The 16,346-nt window shown below is 43.0% G+C and overlaps 1 protein-coding gene across 2 annotated transcripts; it reads left to right on the top strand.

The window, feature by feature from the left end:
- Nucleotides 1–292: 292 nt before the first annotated feature.
- Nucleotides 293–15,971, top strand: LOC100560094 (zinc finger protein 135). 2 transcript variants are annotated; one of them, XM_062977045.1, is made up of 3 exons: nt 293–1,699; nt 11,018–11,275; nt 11,444–15,971. In XM_062977045.1, the coding sequence occupies exons 1-3, from the start codon at nt 466–468 to the stop codon at nt 12,649–12,651; spliced, it is 2,700 nt and encodes an 899-aa protein (XP_062833115.1). In that variant the 5' UTR covers nt 293–465; the 3' UTR covers nt 12,652–15,971. The 2 variants fall into 2 exon arrangements, with proteins under 2 accessions (XP_062833115.1, XP_062833114.1); XM_062977044.1 differs by lacking the exons at nt 11,018–11,275; nt 11,444–15,971 and adding an exon at nt 10,716–11,008 and having other exon boundaries at nt 293–1,751.
- The last annotated feature ends 375 nt before the right edge of the window (nt 15,972–16,346 follow it).

The raw sequence follows: 16,346 nt of genomic DNA, 5'->3' as shown, positions 1-16,346 counted from the left end.
GAACTCCCTCCTCAAGGAAACCAAAATGGACCTCTCCCTGTTGTCCTTCCAGCAGTGGGCTAAAACCTTTTTATTCAGGCAGGCTTTTAAAGAAGAAGGTTTTTAATGTTTGCATATTTGTATATTTTAAATTGTATGCTGATGTTTAATTTTCAGCTGCTTTGAGACTCCCTGAGGGGAGATAAAGCAGAGTATAAATCAATATAATAATAATAATAGTAATAATAATAATAGTAGTAGTAGTAGTAGTAGTAGTAGTAATATTAATCACTTGTTTCTTTTTTAACTAGGTAAAAGGATTCTAGAAAGCCACATCTTGAATGCAATAAAGAGACCAATAATATAGGAAGAAGAAATCCTCTCAAGGTGATGATCTTGCAGAATTCTTGGCCTCAAAGATAAGAAAGAAAGAAAAAGAAAAGCCAAGTATCTATATTACAATTAAACACCCTTATTACTGTTGATATGGCGGAGGAACCTTATGCATGCTTAGCCAGTGGACAGAGCTTCACCCGCAGTTCAGGTCTACATTCACATCAAAGGACTCACACTGGGGAGAAACCCCATAAATGTCTGGAGTGTGGAAAGAGCTTCACTGAGGCCAAAGTTCTACGTAGACATCAGAGGACTCACACTGGGGAGAAACCCTATACATGCGTGGAGTGTGGAAAGAGCTTCACTCAGAGTGGACATCTACGTAAACATCAAAGGACTCACACTGGGGAGAAACCCTATACATGCCTGAAGTGCGGAAAGAGCTGCACTGCTAGAGAAAATCTACGTTCACATCAAAGGACTCACACTGGGGAGAAACCCTATACATGCCTGGAGTGTGGACAGAGCTTTGCTCAGAGGGGACATCTACGTAATCATCAAAGGACTCACACTGGGGAGAAACCCTATACATGCCTGGAATGTGGACAGAGCTTCACTCAGATTTCAGTTTTACGTTCACATCAAAGGACTCACACTGGGGAGAAACCCTATACATGCGTGGAGTGTGGAAAGAGCTTCACTCAGAGTGGACATCTACGTAAACATCAAAGGACTCACACTGGGGAGAAACCCTATACATGCCTGAAGTGCGGAAAGAGCTACACTGCTAGTGAAAATCTACGTTCACATCAAAGGACTCACACTGGGGAGAAACCCTATACATGCCTGGAGTGTGGAAAGAGCTTCACTGAGAGTGGAAGTCTACGTAAACATCAAATGACTCACACTGGGGAAAAACCCTATACATGCCTGAAGTGCGGAAAGAGCTTCACTAATAGTGGACATCTATATTCACATCAAAGGATTCACACTGGGGAGAAACCCTATACATGCCTGGAATGTGGACAGAGCTTCACTCGGAGTTCAAGTCTATGTTCACATCAAAGGACTCACACTGGGGAAAAACCATTTAAATGCCTAGAGTGTGGACAGACCTTCACTTACAGTGGAAGTTTACGTCAACATCAAAGGACTCACACCGGGGAGAAACCCTATTCATGCCTGGAGTGTGGAAAGAGCTTCACTTACAGTGGAAGTCTACGTTCACATCAAAGGACTCACACTGGGGAGAAACCCTATTCATGCCTTGAGTGTGGACAGAGCTTCACTCAGAGTGGAAGTCTACGTAAACATCAAAGGACTCACACTGGGGAGAAACCCTATAAATGCCTTGAGTGTGGAAAGAGCTTCACTGAGAGTGGAAGTCTATGGAAACATCAAAGGACTCACACTGGGGAGAAACCCTATACATGCCTGTAATGTGGACAGAGCTTCACTGAGAGTGGAAATCATTCCTTCCCTTCTTCCCTTCCTTCTAGTCTTCCTTCCTTTTCCTTTCATTCCCTCCTTCCTTCTCTTCCCTTCCTTCCTACATTCCCTCCCTTCTTCCCTCCATTCTCTGCTTCTATTTATTTATTTATTTATTTATTACATGCATTTATACCCCGCCCTTCTCCCCGAGGGGTCTCAAAGGGGCTTACATTCTGCCACGAGGGCCAGCAACAAATCTATATATATAAAAGAGTAATGGTGCCCTCCCCTGCCACTAAACAACAAAAGTACAAGCCCCAGAACCTAGAAATTTGGCAGCACAATCCACCATCCTTGCCTCTACGTTCCGACAACAAAAAGAAAAGAAAAATAAAGTCCTAATTAGAGGGAGAGGAATAATTGTCTTTAGCCAATTGCTGCCAGTTAGAAGACTAAGCTCTGCCCACTTGGTCTCCTAGCAACCTACTCAGGCCTCTCTCTCTCTCTTCCACACTGCCTATAAAATACAGGTTATCTAATTTGCACTGGATTATATGGCATTGTAGACTCAAGGCCCTTCCACACAGCTATATAACCCATTTATAATCTTATATTATCTGCTTTGAACTGGATTATCTTGAGTCCACACTGCCATATAATCCACTTCAGTGTGCATTTTATTCAGCTCTGTAGAAGGAGCTTCATATAATCCAGTTATAAGCAGATAATATATGATATACAGTGGAGTCTCACTTATCCAACATAAACACCCTGGCAGAACATTGGATAACTGAATATGTTGGATAATAAGAAGGGATTCAGGAAAAGCCAATTAAACATCCCATTCCCTCTCGACCCTCTCTGCTGCCAAACGGCCATCCATGTCTATGACAGGCATCATCAGAGATTATGAGATCTGTTTGAAAACAGACAAGTGGGATGTTTATTTCTATCTCACCAATGATATCCAGGATGGGACACTCCTATCTGTTTCAGGCGACTGTGAATGTTCCACTTGGACACCTTCAAGGCCTGCCTGCTTCCTGCTTCAGAGAGGAATCCTTTGTTGGGAGATGTTAGCTGGCCCTCAGGACATCATGTCTGGAATTCCCTGATTGCTCAGTGCCGTTCTTTAGTTCACTGTCCTGATTTCACAGATTTTTTTTAATACTGGGAGCCACATTTTGTTCATTCCAGGCAGGCAGGAACCATCCAGGCTTTGAAGCTACAAGGCTATTCAATGCCAATTCCAACATTCACACTTGCCTAAAGCAGACAACAGTTCTTTCTTCCACCCTGGTCATTCCGCAGATATATAAACCCCACTTAGAATCATAGAATAGTAGAGTTGGAAGAGACCACATGGGCCATCCAGTCCAACCCCCTGCTAAGAAGCAGGAAATCGCATTCAAAGCACCCCTGACAGATGGCCATCCAGCCTCTGCTTAAAAGCCTCCAAAGAAGGAGCCTCCACCACAGTCCGGGGGAGAGAGTTCCACTGCCGAACAGCCCTTCTCACAGTGAGGAAGTTCTTCCTGATGTTCAGGTGGAATCTCCTTCCTTTCCTGTAGTTTGAAGCCGTTGTTCCGTGTCCTAGTCTGCAGGGCAGCAGAAAGGAAGCCCCCTCCCTCCTCCCTATGACTTCCCCTCACGTGTTTGTACATGGCTCTCATGTCTCCTCTCAGCCTTCTCTTCTGCAGGCTAAACATGCCCAGCTCTTTAAGCCGCTCCTCATAGGGCTTGTTCTCCAGACCCTTCATCATTTTAGTCGCCCTCCTCTGGACGCTTTCCAGCTTGTCAACCTCTCCCTTCAACTGTGGTGCCCAAAATTGGACACAGTGTGATTCCAGGTAAAGTGGTCTAACCAAGGCAGAATAGAATAAGGGGGGGCAGGACTTCCCTGGATCTAGACGTTATTCCCCTATTGATGCAGGACAGAATCCCGTTGGCTTTTTTAGCTGCCGCATCACATTGTTGGCTCATGTTTAACTTGTTCCCCACGAGGACTCCAAGGTCTTTTTCGCACACACTGCTGTCAAGCCAGGCGTCCCCCATTCTGTATCTTTGATTTCCATTTTTTCTGCCGAAATGAAGTATCTTGCATTTGTCCCTGTTGAACTTCATTTTGTGAGTTTCGGCCCATCTCTCTAGTCTGTCAAGATCATTTTGAATTCTGCTCCTGTCTTCTGGAGTGTTGGCTCTCCCTCCCAGTTTTGTGTCGTCTGCAAACTTGATGATCGTGCCTTCTAACCCTTCGTCTAAGTCGTTAATAAAGATCCTGAACAGAACCGGGCCCAGGACGGAGCCCTGCGGCACTCCACTTGTCACTTCTTTCCATGATGAAGACGACGCATTGGTGAGAATCACCCTTTGGGTTTGTTCGCTTAGCCAATGACAGATCCACCTAACCGTAGTTTTGTCTAGCCCACATTTTACTAGTTTGTTTGCCAGAAGGTCGTGGGGGACTTTGTCGAAGGCCTTACTGAAATCCAGGTACGCTACATCCACAGCATTCCCTGTATCGACCCAACTCGTAACTCTATCGAAAAAAGAGATCAGATTAGTCTGGCATGACTTGTTTTTGGTAAATCCGTGTTGACTATTAGCAATGACCGCATTTGTTTCTAAGTGTTCGCAGACCACTTCCTTAATGATCTTTTCGAGAATTTTGCCTGGTATTGATGTGAGGCTGACCGGACGGTAATTGTTTGGGTCGTTCTTTTTTCCCTTCTTGAAGATAGGGACCACATTCGCCCTCCTCCAATCTGCTGGGACTTCTCCCGTTCTCCAAGAACTCTCGAAGATAATTGCCAGTGGTTCTGAAATAACTTCCGCTAGTTCCTTCAGTACTCTTGGGTGTAGCTGATCTGGCCCTGGGGACTTGAATTCGTTTAGAGAGGCCAGGTGTTCCTGGACAACTTGTTTCCCTATTTGGGGTTGGATTTCCCCCAATCCTTCGTCCATTCCGTGTTGCTGAGGTTGAAGATGGCTTTCTTTTTCTGAGAAGACCGAGGCAAAGAAGGCATTAAGTAGTTCTGCCTTTTCCCTGTCCCCTGTCGCCACTTGCTTTCGTTACAACACATTTCATAACCTCTGAGGATGCTTGCCATACATGGAGGCGAAACATCAGGGGAGAATACATTTGGAACAAGACCAGGCAGACCACAGAACTCTGAGCAAGTCAATACAAAGAGAAACAAAAATAATAAAATAAATACAAAAAACAAATAAAAATAAAATAATACAATAAAAATAAATAAATAAAAATAATATAATCAAATAATAAAATATAATACATACAAATAATAAAATAATAAAAACACAAATAATAATGAAAGAATAAAAATAAAATAAATACAAATAATACAATAAAAATAATTAAAAACACTAAAAATTAATACAATAAAATACTATAATAACAGAAAATAATAAAATATAATAAATAAAAAGATAAGTTACCATAAAATTAATTAAAAAATACAAATAACGTCAAATAAAAATTTCACAACAATTTTTAACCAATACCACCACCACTTTGCCACAGCAATGCGTGGCTGGGAACAGCTAGCCAATTAAAACAATTAAAACATGATAAAAAGTATACAAAAATTAAAACGCTGCAAGGCAGCGATATTGCACCAGAAAGAGAATTAGGGACCTCGATGGGGAGTCTTTGAGGAGGATTCAGATGGGGGTCTGTGGAAGAAATGGATGCTGGTGGCTGCAGAAGTGGGCACTGCCTGGGCACGGGCACCGGAGATGCCTGGGGAAGAATCAGGGCCCATGGATACTGCTGACACCGGGGAAACTTGGGTATCTGATGCAGGGTGAACTACAATTTCCATCATGTGAAGTCAATCCCCAAATACTTCCAGTATGTGTAGTTGCTGCTCAGTTCTGCTGTGTTTTTTATGCAGACAATTGAAAAAAGTAGGAAAGGGTTAAGGGAGAGGCGGTGGGCGGGGTCATGCAAATTCCACACCAATGGAGAGAGTAAGAAACTCTGGGATGCCTGCCTGCGGTGGAGGAAACACATAAAATCTAGGATTAAATGGTCCCCGAATGAAAGCATTCCTTGGGTGGTGGTTTTTGGGGAGGACATCGTTTTTGGGGAGGACATCGACAGGGTCTGGGCCACATGTTCATGGCGCTCGCTATAACCTGAAATGTCGGTGAAGGGCGTGCTTTTGGTGGCTCCTCACCACTGTGGGTTAAAGCTATTTGTGGAGGTGGGAGGCTGTCTCTGTAAGTGGACACCTCCGCCACATACACACATACAGATTTTCACTTTTATTATGTGTATAGATTATTCTTATTGCGTTGGTCACTGCAAAGACATTCCTAGGATCCTGTATGAAAAGCTTGATTTGCCAGCTGTCCTTCAGCTGCTGAAGATCGTCCCCTGGACACAGGACAAGAAAGAAAAGGGGGAAGTGGGAAAAGGTGAAAGAGGTTGGCAGGAAAAATGTTGGGAATTATTATTATTATTATTAAACTTTATTTGTACCCCGCTAGCATCTCCCGAAGGACTCGATGCGGCTTACAAAGGCCAAGGCCTCAACACACAATATAACAATACAAAACAAAAGGCAAATTAAAAACAATTAAAACAGTATAAACAACAAGCAATAAACAATACGCTAAAACACAATAAAACTGGGCCGGAATCACCCTGGACTACTCAAGTCTAGATGTAGTCAGATAGATGATAGAGTTAGATTGAGGGAATCCTTTCCCTGTTTCCAAAGCATGCCTAGATAGGCTCTACTGTGTTTCACTCTGTCCTGTTCACGTCATATACCTTTCTTTGAAGTTAGTAGAAATGTGAATCTCTAGGGACGCTAACTTCTCATTGGTCAGAATGTCTTTTATGGCCCCAATAAGCAACCATGAGGTTGGAACCATTTTGGTTCTCTCCCTTTGTTCTAACAAGAAGCATTGTGCTGTCTCTCCTGGCAAGATGTAACTATTTAGATGTTTGTTATTTTTCCTTTCTTATTTTTCCTTAGAAACCAGTCTAGAATAGACTAGACAGCTCCCAAGCCTTTCTATCTACAATGGAGTTCTTTTTACCTGAATAAATACTTTTTGAACTTTTACTGAGACTCTGCACTCCATTGCAATCCTAAATAGACAAAGGCTTCTCTTTGCTCACCCCGTGTAGGTAAATGCTGCATTTGAAAGCTTTGCTTTTGCTACTCTGCTGATTTTTGGTGGAATCTCCCCCAGAGAGGGTTACATTGAGTCTAACTGCTCAGAGATGACCACAACAAACACAGGAAAAGAAAGAAAAGGGGGAAGTGGGCAAACATCATAGAATTCTAGAATCGTAGAGTTGGAAGAGACCTCATGGGCCATCCAGTCCAACTCCTTTCTGCCAAGAAGCAGGAAATCACATTCAAAGCACCCCCGACAGATGGCCATCCAGCCTCTGCTTCAAAGCCTCCAAAGAAGGAGCCTCCACCACAGCCCGGGGGAGAGAGTTCCACTGTCGAACAGCCCTTCTCACTGTGAGGAAGTTCTTCCTGATGTTCAGGTGGAATCTCCTTCCTTTCCTGTAGTTTGAAGCCATTGTTCCCTTGCGTCCTAGTCTCCAGGGCAGCAGAAAACAAGCTCCCTCCCTCCTCCCTATGACTTCCCCTCACATATTTGTACATGGCTATCATGTCTCCTCTCAGCCTTCTCTTCTGCAGGCTAAACATGCCCAGCTCTTTAAGCCGCTCCTCATAGGGCTTGTTCTCCAGACCCTTCATCATTTTAGTCGCCCTCCTCTGGACGCTTTCCAGCTTGTCAACATCTCCCTTCAACTGTGGTGCCCAAAATTGGACACAGTGTGATTCCAGGTGTGGTCTGACCAAGGCAGAATAGAATAAGGGGGAGCAGGACTTCCCTGGATCTAGACGTTATTCCCCTATTGATGCAGGACAGAATCCCATTGGCTTTTTTAGCTGCCGCATCACATTGTTGGCTCATGTTTAACTTGTTCCCCACGAGGACTCCAAGGTCTTTTTCGCACACACTGCTGTCAAGCCAGGCATCGTCCCCCATTCTGTATCTTTGATTTCCATTTTTTCTGCCGAAGTGAAGTATCTTGCATTTGTCCCTGTTGAACTTCATTTTGTTAGTTTCGGCCCATCTCTCTAGTCTGTCAAGATCATTTTGAATTCTGCTCCTGTCTTCTGGAGTGTTGGCTCTCCCTCCCAGTTTTGTGTCGTCTGCAAACTTGATGATCGTGCCTTCTGACCCTTCGTCTAAGTCGTTAATAAAGATGTTGAACAGAACCGGGCCCAGGACGGAGCCCTGCAGCACTCCACTCGTGACTTCTTTCCAAGATGAAGACGACGCATTGGTGAGCACCCTTTGGGTTCGTTCGCTTAGCCAATTACAGATCCACCTAACCGTAGTTTTGTCTAGCCCACATTTTACTAGTTTGTTTGCCAGAAGGTCGTGGGGGACTTTGTCGAAGGCCTTACTGAAATCCAGGTACGCTACATCCACAGCATTCCCTGTATCGACCCAACTCGTAACTCTATCGAAAAAAGAGATCAGATGAGTCTGGCATGACTTGTTTTTGGTAAATCCGTGTTGACTATTAGCAATGACCGCATTTGTTTCTAAGTGTTCGCAGACCACTTCCTTAATGATCTTTTCCAGAATTTTGCCTGGTATTGATGTGAGGCTGACCGGACGGTAATTGTTTGCGTCGTTCTTTTTTCCCTTCTTGAAGATAGGGACCACATTCGCCCTCCTCCAATCTGCTGGGACTTCTCCCGTTCTCCAAGAACTCTCGAAGATAATTGCCAGTGGTTCTGAAATAACTTCCGCTAGTTCCTTCAGTACTCTTGGGTGTAGCTGATCTGGCCCTGGGGACTTGAATTCGTTTAGAGAGGCCAAGTGTTCCTGGACAACTTGTTTGCCTATTTGGGGTTGGATTTCCCCCAATCCTTCGTCCATTCCGTGTTGCTGAGGTTGAAGATGGCTTTCTTTTTGTGAGAAGACCGAGGCAAAGAAGGCATTAAGCAGTTCTGCCTTTTCCCTGTCCCCTGTCACCATCACCCCATCTTCTCCTCGCAGAGGCCCTATCGCCTCCTTTTTCTTCCTTTTTCTACCAACGTAAGCAAAAAAACCTTTTTTGTTGTTTTTTATGTCCCTGGCAAGCCTGAGCTCATTTTGCGCTTTAGCCTTGCAAACCTTTTCCCTACATTTGAATTCTTCTTTGGTGATTTCTCCCCTTTTCCACTTCTTGTGCATGTCTCTTTTGAATCTTAGCCCGGTTAGAAGTTCTTTGGACATCCATTCTGGCTTCTTCGCACGTGTCATTTTTTTTTTCTTTGTTGGCATTGTTTGCATTTGCGCCTTGAGTATTTCACTTTTAAAAAACTCCCATCCATCCTTAACTCCCTTGTCTTTTAATATTGGCGTCCATGGAATGCCACTCAGTAATTCCTTCATTTTTTGGAAGTCAGCTCTCTTAAAGTCCAGAATGTGTGTTTGACTTGTCTTAGTTTCAGCCTTCCATTGTATCACAAACTGCAGGAGCACATGGTCACTTGCCCCTAAGGATCCGACGACTTCTACTTTATTGATCAAGTCTTCCACATTTGTTAAGATTAGATCAAGAGTTGCTGATCCCCTTGTTGCCTCTTCTACCTTCTGGACCATAAAATTGTCTGCAAGGCAAGTGAGGAATTTGTTGGACTTTGTGCTCTTGGCCGAGTTTGTTTTCCAGCAGATATCGGGATAGTTGAAGTCACCCATGACTACTATATCTCTTCTTTGTGCCTGTTTGGTCAGCTGCTGACAGAAGGCTTCATCAAGTTCTTCATCCTGGTTCGGAGGTGAAAGAGGTTGGCAGGAGAATGGCATTGTGGGTGGAGCTGTGCTTGTCTTTGCATCCCATCCTGGGGCTCAGCCGAGGGAGTGAATGGCCCAGAGGGACTTGGTTCACCAGAGACTCGTTTTGTGAACATCCCAACAAGACTCAGTGGTGGTTTGAATTAGACGGGTGGAGAGGCAGGGTTACTTTGGGAAAAGACAGGAAATTTGGTGGCAGCAGGCGTCTAATTTGGGATGCTCAAGAAGCAGACCAGGAACCCATCGTGGGATGGTAGGCAGCCCAGTACTCTTTGTGTCCCTCAGCATTGATCACAACCTGGTAATTCAGGGAAACCCATTATCCGCTTTGAGTCTCCTCGGAGAGAAAGGCGGGGTAAAAGTGATGTAAATAAAATAAATAAATTATCCAGTGAATGACGCTCTTTGGTATTGGAAGGAACCATTCTGTTCTGCCTGCCTTCTCTTCCCTTAGGCCACGTTTGTGTTCCACCCAATGAAATCAATGTGATGTTCCAATATTGGAAGGACTTCATCTTTCTTTCTTTCTTCTGACTCATTCTTTTCATACTCCCTTCTTTTCGTCTTTTCTTCTTTCTTTCTAAATTGATTTCCTTCTTTTTTAAGAACCAGTGGTTGCGTTTGTTGGTATCTATGTATAGTAGAGTCTCACTTATACAAGCTTCACTTATCCAATGTTCTGTATTATCCAAGGCAGTCTGCCTTTTAGTAGTCAATGTTTTTGTAGAAAATGTTGCAATGTTTTGGTGCTAAATTCGTAAATGCAGTAATTACTACATGACATTACTGTGTATTGAACTGCTTTTTCTGTCAATTTGTTGTAAAACAGGATGTTTTGGTGCTTAATTTGTAAAATCATAATGTAATTTTGTGTTTAATGGGCTTTTTTTCTTCTTAATCCCTCCTTATTATCCAATATTTTTGCTTATCCAATGTTCTGCTGGCCCGTTTATGTTGGATAAGTGAGACTCTACTGTATGTGTTTGAGACCCCAATGTCTGCATTTCTTGGTGTTTCCGTTTTCAACATGACAAATGAAGGGAAAGGAGGGAAATCTTGCAGCTAAAGAAGGTTTCTCATTTTCATTCTTGATCTTTTGCTTCTTTCTTGACCAGGGAAATGAGGATTCTGTGAAGCCAACACTTGGATGCAATAAGAAAACCAATAATATAGAAAGAAGAAATCCTCTTAAGGTGATGATCTTGCTGAATACTTGACCTCAATTACAGATAAGAAAGGAAAATGGAAGAGTCAAATATCCATATCACTGTTGACATGGAGGAGAAAGCATCTCAGTGCCCGGAGTTTGGGAAGAATTTCACTTGGAGCGATCATCTTCACCAACATGAAAGAACTTACACTGAAGAGAATCCCTATACCTGCCTGGAGTGTGGACAGAGCTTCACTCACAGTTCAGCTCTACATTCACATCAGAGGACTCACACTGGGGAGAAACCGTATAAATGCCTGGAGTGTGGAAAGAGCTTCACTCATATCTCAAGTCTACGTTTGCATCAAAGGACTCACACTGGGGAGAAACCTTATACATGCCCGGAGTGTGGACAGAACTTCGCTTATAGTTCTGGTCTACATTCACATCAAAGGACTCATACAGGGCAGAAACCCTATAAATGCCTGGAGTGCGGCCAAAGCTTTGCTAAGAGTTCAAGTCTATGTGTGCATCAAAGGACTCACACTGGGGAAAAACCCTATACATGCCTAGAGTGTGGAAAGAGCTTTACTCAGAGTGGCCATCTGCAATCACATCAAAGGACTCACACTGGGGAGAAACTGGATAAATGCCTGGAGTGTGGAAAGAGCTTCACTCAGAGAGGAGCTCTAGATTCACATCAAAGGACTCACACAGGGGAGAAACCCTACACATGCCTTGAATGTGGGCAGAGCTTCTCTCAGAGTGGAACTCTACATTCACATCAAAGGACTCACACTGGAGAGAAACCTTATAAATGCCTCGAGTGTGGACAAAGTTTCAGTCATAGTTCAGGTGTACATTCACATCACAAGACTCACACTGGGGAGAAACCCTATAAATGCGTTGAGTGTGGACAGGGTTTCACTTATAGTGCAAGTCTACGTTCACATCAAAGGACTCACACTGGAGAGAAACCCTATACATGCCAAGAGTGTGGAATGAGTTTCTCCGAGAGTCAAAATCTACATTCACATCAAAGGACTCACACTGGGGAGAAACCCTATACATGCCTGGAGTGTGGGCAGAGTTTCACTCAGAATGGAAGTCTTCATAAACATCGAAGGACTCATACAGGAGAGAAACCCTATATATGCCTGGAGTGTGGAAAGTGTTTCACTCGTAGTTTGAGTCTACATTCACATCAACGGACTCACACTGGGGAAAAACCCTATACATGCCTTGAGTGTGGACAGGGTTTCACTTATAGTGCAAGTCTACGTTCACATCAAAGGACTCACACTGGAGAGAAACCCTATACATGCCAAGAGTGTGGAATGAGTTTCTCCGAGAGTCAAAATCTACATTCACATCAAAGGACTCACACTGGGGAGAAACCCTATACATGCCTGGAGTGTGGGCAGAGCTTCACTTACGGTTCTGGTCTACATTCACATCAAAGGACTCACACTGGGGAAAAACCCTATACATGCCTTGAGTGTGGGCAGAGCTTCACTTACGGTTCTGGTCTACGTTCACATCAAAGGACTCACACTGGGGAGAAACCCTATACATGCCTGGAATGCGGACAGAGCTTCACTGTGAGTGGAGGTCTACGCAGACATAAGATGACCCACACTGGGGAGAAACCCTTTAAATGCCTGGAGTGTGGACAGAGCTTCACTGAGAGTGGAAGTTTACGTTCACATCAAAGGACTCACTCTGGGGTGAAACCCTATATGTGCCTGGAGTGTGGACAGAGCTTCACCGAGAGTGGAAGCCTACGTTCGCATCAAAGGACTCACACCGGGGAGAAACCATATAAATGCCCGGAGTGTGGTCAGACCTTCACCCAGAATGGAAGTCTACATAGACATCAGAGGACTCACACTGGGGAGTAACTCTGTAAATGCTTGGAGTGTGGAAAGAACTTCTCTGAAAGTTCAAAACTAGAATTCACATCGAGGAGGATTCATAGCTTTCAAAACACCCCTTACCTCACATGCCTGTAGCACACAAAATGGCCATTTTCTTCTCCTTTTCCTGTGTGACTTCTAATATCTTTGCCACTTGCTCTTTCTCTCCCTCTCTCTTCATGAAACCAAACAGACCAAGGGGGGAAAAATATCAGATCAACTAAATTCCTCAAAACAGACAAGAGCAAAGGATTTTTGGAAAGACACGACTTTTTAGAGATCATAACCTTTCGGAAAACCGAAATCTCCATACCTTTTGGAGAATAATGGCATTCGCAACCATTTGAAAATCATAACCTTTGGTAGAAGTATAATCTTCCAGAGAAGAGCCAAAAACCCATTTGAGTAAAATCTTCTCTTCAGTGGTCTATATCCACATGTACTTACGCACGGCAATTTGGTTTCCAGTTGTTAGACTGATAAACTGGTTTATTTATTTATTTAATTTACAGTATTTATATTTCGCCCTCTCACCCCGAAGGGGACTCAGGGTGGATCACAATGTACATATACATGGCAAACATTCAATGCCATACAACATGCCGACAGACATAAAGACACAGAAGCAATTTAATATTTTCCAGCTTCCGGCTTCATGAGGGTATGCTAGATTCCGGCCACAGGGGTAACTGCTGCTTCATCATCCACTGTGACACCTAGTCCTTGATGGATTGCTTCCTCATTCCTTTCCACACACTGCTGGACAATTTTTATGGTGTTGTAAATTAGTTAAATTAGCCTCCCCGCATAACCGGTACCTAAATTTCCTACTTGATAAATGCAACTATCTTTTGGGTTGCTTAGGTCAACAAAGAGCTGGGCTATTTATAATGGTCGGGCACTCAATCCGACCCGGGCTGGCTTCGAACTCATGACCTCTTGGTCCATAGTGATTTATTGCAGATGGCTACTAACCAACTGCACCACATCCCGGCCCTGGTTGTCTCTGATCTGTTAGGAACCGAAATTATGCTAATGCACAAACACAGGAGAGTTTCAGAAGTGTTTTCTTCAGTGCCCTAAAAGTCTCACCTCCCATAAAACATCTTGTTTCTATATCATGCTCTCAAGAGACAAAAATAAAGTAGACTTTGTTAAAAGTAACATATTTGGTTTACTCACAACCTTCATGTATTCAGCATACAGGTACATAACTTGTCAATCCAGTTACAGATAGGATTTGAAGTACTGTATATACTCGAGTATAAGCCTAGTTTTTCAGCCCTTTTTTTAAGACTGAAAAAGCCCCCCTTGGCTTATACTCGGGTGAGGGTTCTGGTTGGCTTATATTTGGGACAGCTTATAGTCGGGAATATATGGTACATTTATTATTTTTCTCTATTATTATTGGTATTATTACATTTACAGAAGAGTCTCGCTTATCCAACGTAAATGGGCCGGCAGAACGTTGGATAAGCGAATATGTTGGATAATAAGGAGGCATTAAGGAAAAGCCTATTAAACATCAAATTAGGTTATGATTTTACAAATTAATCACCAAAACATCATGTTATACAACAAATTTGACAGAAAAAGTAGTTCAATACGCAGTAATGCTATGTTGTAATTACTGTATTTACGAATTTAGCACCAAAATATCACAATATATTGAAAACACTGACTACAAAAATGCGTTGGATAATCCAGAACATTGGATAAGTGAGTGTTGGATAAGTGAGACTCTACTGTATTATTTTTCTCTATTATTGTTGCTACTATTACATTTATTTTACTCTATTTTTATTATTATTAATTATACATTTATTATTTCACTCTGATATTATTATTGCATTTATTATTTTACTCTATTTATTATTACATGTATTATTTTCCTGTATTTATTATTATTATTATTACATGTATTATTTTACTCTATTATTATTAAAAGGATACATAAGCACATTGACATTGAAGAAGATGAGAATAATGATTGGATCAGAGTTGGACAGTCTTATCTTAAATTTGAGCTTTATGTAAATATAACATAACATTTAACCTACTGATGCCTCAATTAATGTCATTTTATTGGTATCTATTTTTATTTCTGAAATTTACCACCCTCGGCTTATACTGGAGTCAATGTTTTCCCAGGTTTTTTTTGTGGTAAAATTAGGTGCCTCGGCTTATATTCGGGTCGGCTTATACTCAAGTATATACGGTAGTTTCTCTGTGCAGATAGCACAGGGCATCTCTCTTACAATCAACAGCGACATGAGTTTGCTCTTAACAGTCCATAGTCGAATGGAGTCTGTCTTGTCTTCTGAAATGGAGTCTGAGCTCAGAGCAGTCCCAGATCTGGTCACGTGGTTTCTCACAATCTCAAGAAACATAAAGGGAAAGCTGCATTCCAAAAACACACATACAATACTGTAAGCAAACAGAATCTAATCTTATCTAAATCTAAATCTAATCTATCTAATCTATCTACTCTAAATCCATAATAAAAGTGAAAACCCGTATGTGTGTATGTGGCACAGGTGTCTGCTCAGACAAACAGCCTCCGGCCTCCACAGACAGGCTCCCGTTCCCAGTGCTGAGGAGCCACCAAGTCACTCTTTTCCACTGACATTGCGGTTACAGCGAGCGCCATGAACATGCAGCCCAGCCCCTGCCAATGTCCTTCCCAACACTACGGCCCCTCACCCAAGGAAGGCTTTCGTTTGGGGACTATTTCATCCTAGATTTTACCTTTTCCTCCACCACAGGCAGGCATCCCAGGGTTCTCCATTGGTGTGGAATTTGCATGGCCCCGCCCACTGCCCTTTCCAATCTCTCTGCATAACAAACAGAGCAGAACTGAGCTCCAACTAAACTTACTGGAGGAGTTTTGGGATTGACTCCACATGGTGGAAGTTGTAGTTCACCTGCATCAAATCAGAGCCCTGTGACTCCTACTGGGTAATTTAGAGGAGTTGTAGTTCACCTACACCCAGAACGCACTATGAACCCAAACAATAATGGGTCTGGACCATGTTGAAGTGAGGATGATTGTATATAGAGTTGTTTAAATGTAATTGAGTCATGTGTGCAATGTGTACTGGAGATTGCATCATACACTGTGATTGCATCATATACAGCTTACTATACCAGTGTGTAAAGGGTTAAGCTTGTATTGCATCAGACAGCAGAGGATGAGATAAATAGCCCTCTACTTCCTATCTCTGCCCCTTCCCGTGTGTGCCTGCGTGAGAGCTGTGTATTGTCTTGTGAGGATTCCGTTTGTAAGTAAACATTTTGATAGAAAACTGAAGACTGCAGTGTCATCATTTATCCAGAGCTTCATCGTCTGCTACTTCTGCTGCGTGTGCCTAGCAAAGCCGCTCTGATAGACCACACTTGCACTGCATCCCCGATATGCCCAGATTTGAATACTGGTGGGTTTGGAGGGGAATTGGCCTGGACATCTGGGAGTAGTAGGTACTGGGATTTATAGTTCACCTGCAATGAATGAGCATCACACTTGGCACACAGAGCCCCTATAACCAATACAACATATTGCACAAGTTTGGGGGAAAGGGAGTTATAGTTCACCTGCAGCCAGATAAACACTGACCCCCACCGACAATGGATCGGGACCACACTTCACACAGAGAAGCCTCATGACCTTCTGAACATACTGC

This window comes from Anolis carolinensis, chromosome 3 (assembly GCF_035594765.1).
Source record: "Anolis carolinensis isolate JA03-04 chromosome 3, rAnoCar3.1.pri, whole genome shotgun sequence".
Classification (NCBI taxonomy): Eukaryota; Metazoa; Chordata; class Lepidosauria; order Squamata; family Dactyloidae; genus Anolis; species Anolis carolinensis.
Note: the sequence above shows the minus strand (reverse complement) of the source record. Positions and strands in the feature narration are given on the sequence as shown.

Bases quoted from the DNA above. Each gene is read 5' to 3' on its own strand.
- LOC100560094 (XM_062977045.1), top strand. From the start codon at position 466: ATGGCGGAGGAACCTTATGCATGCTTAGCCAGTGGACAGAGCTTCACC. The intron at 1,700-11,017 runs GTCTATGGAAAC...CTCACAGTTCAG, and splicing joins GAGCTTCACTGAGAGTGGAA to CTCTACATTCACATCAGAGG. The intron at 11,276-11,443 runs GTGTGCATCAAA...GAGGAGCTCTAG, and splicing joins TGCTAAGAGTTCAAGTCTAT to ATTCACATCAAAGGACTCAC.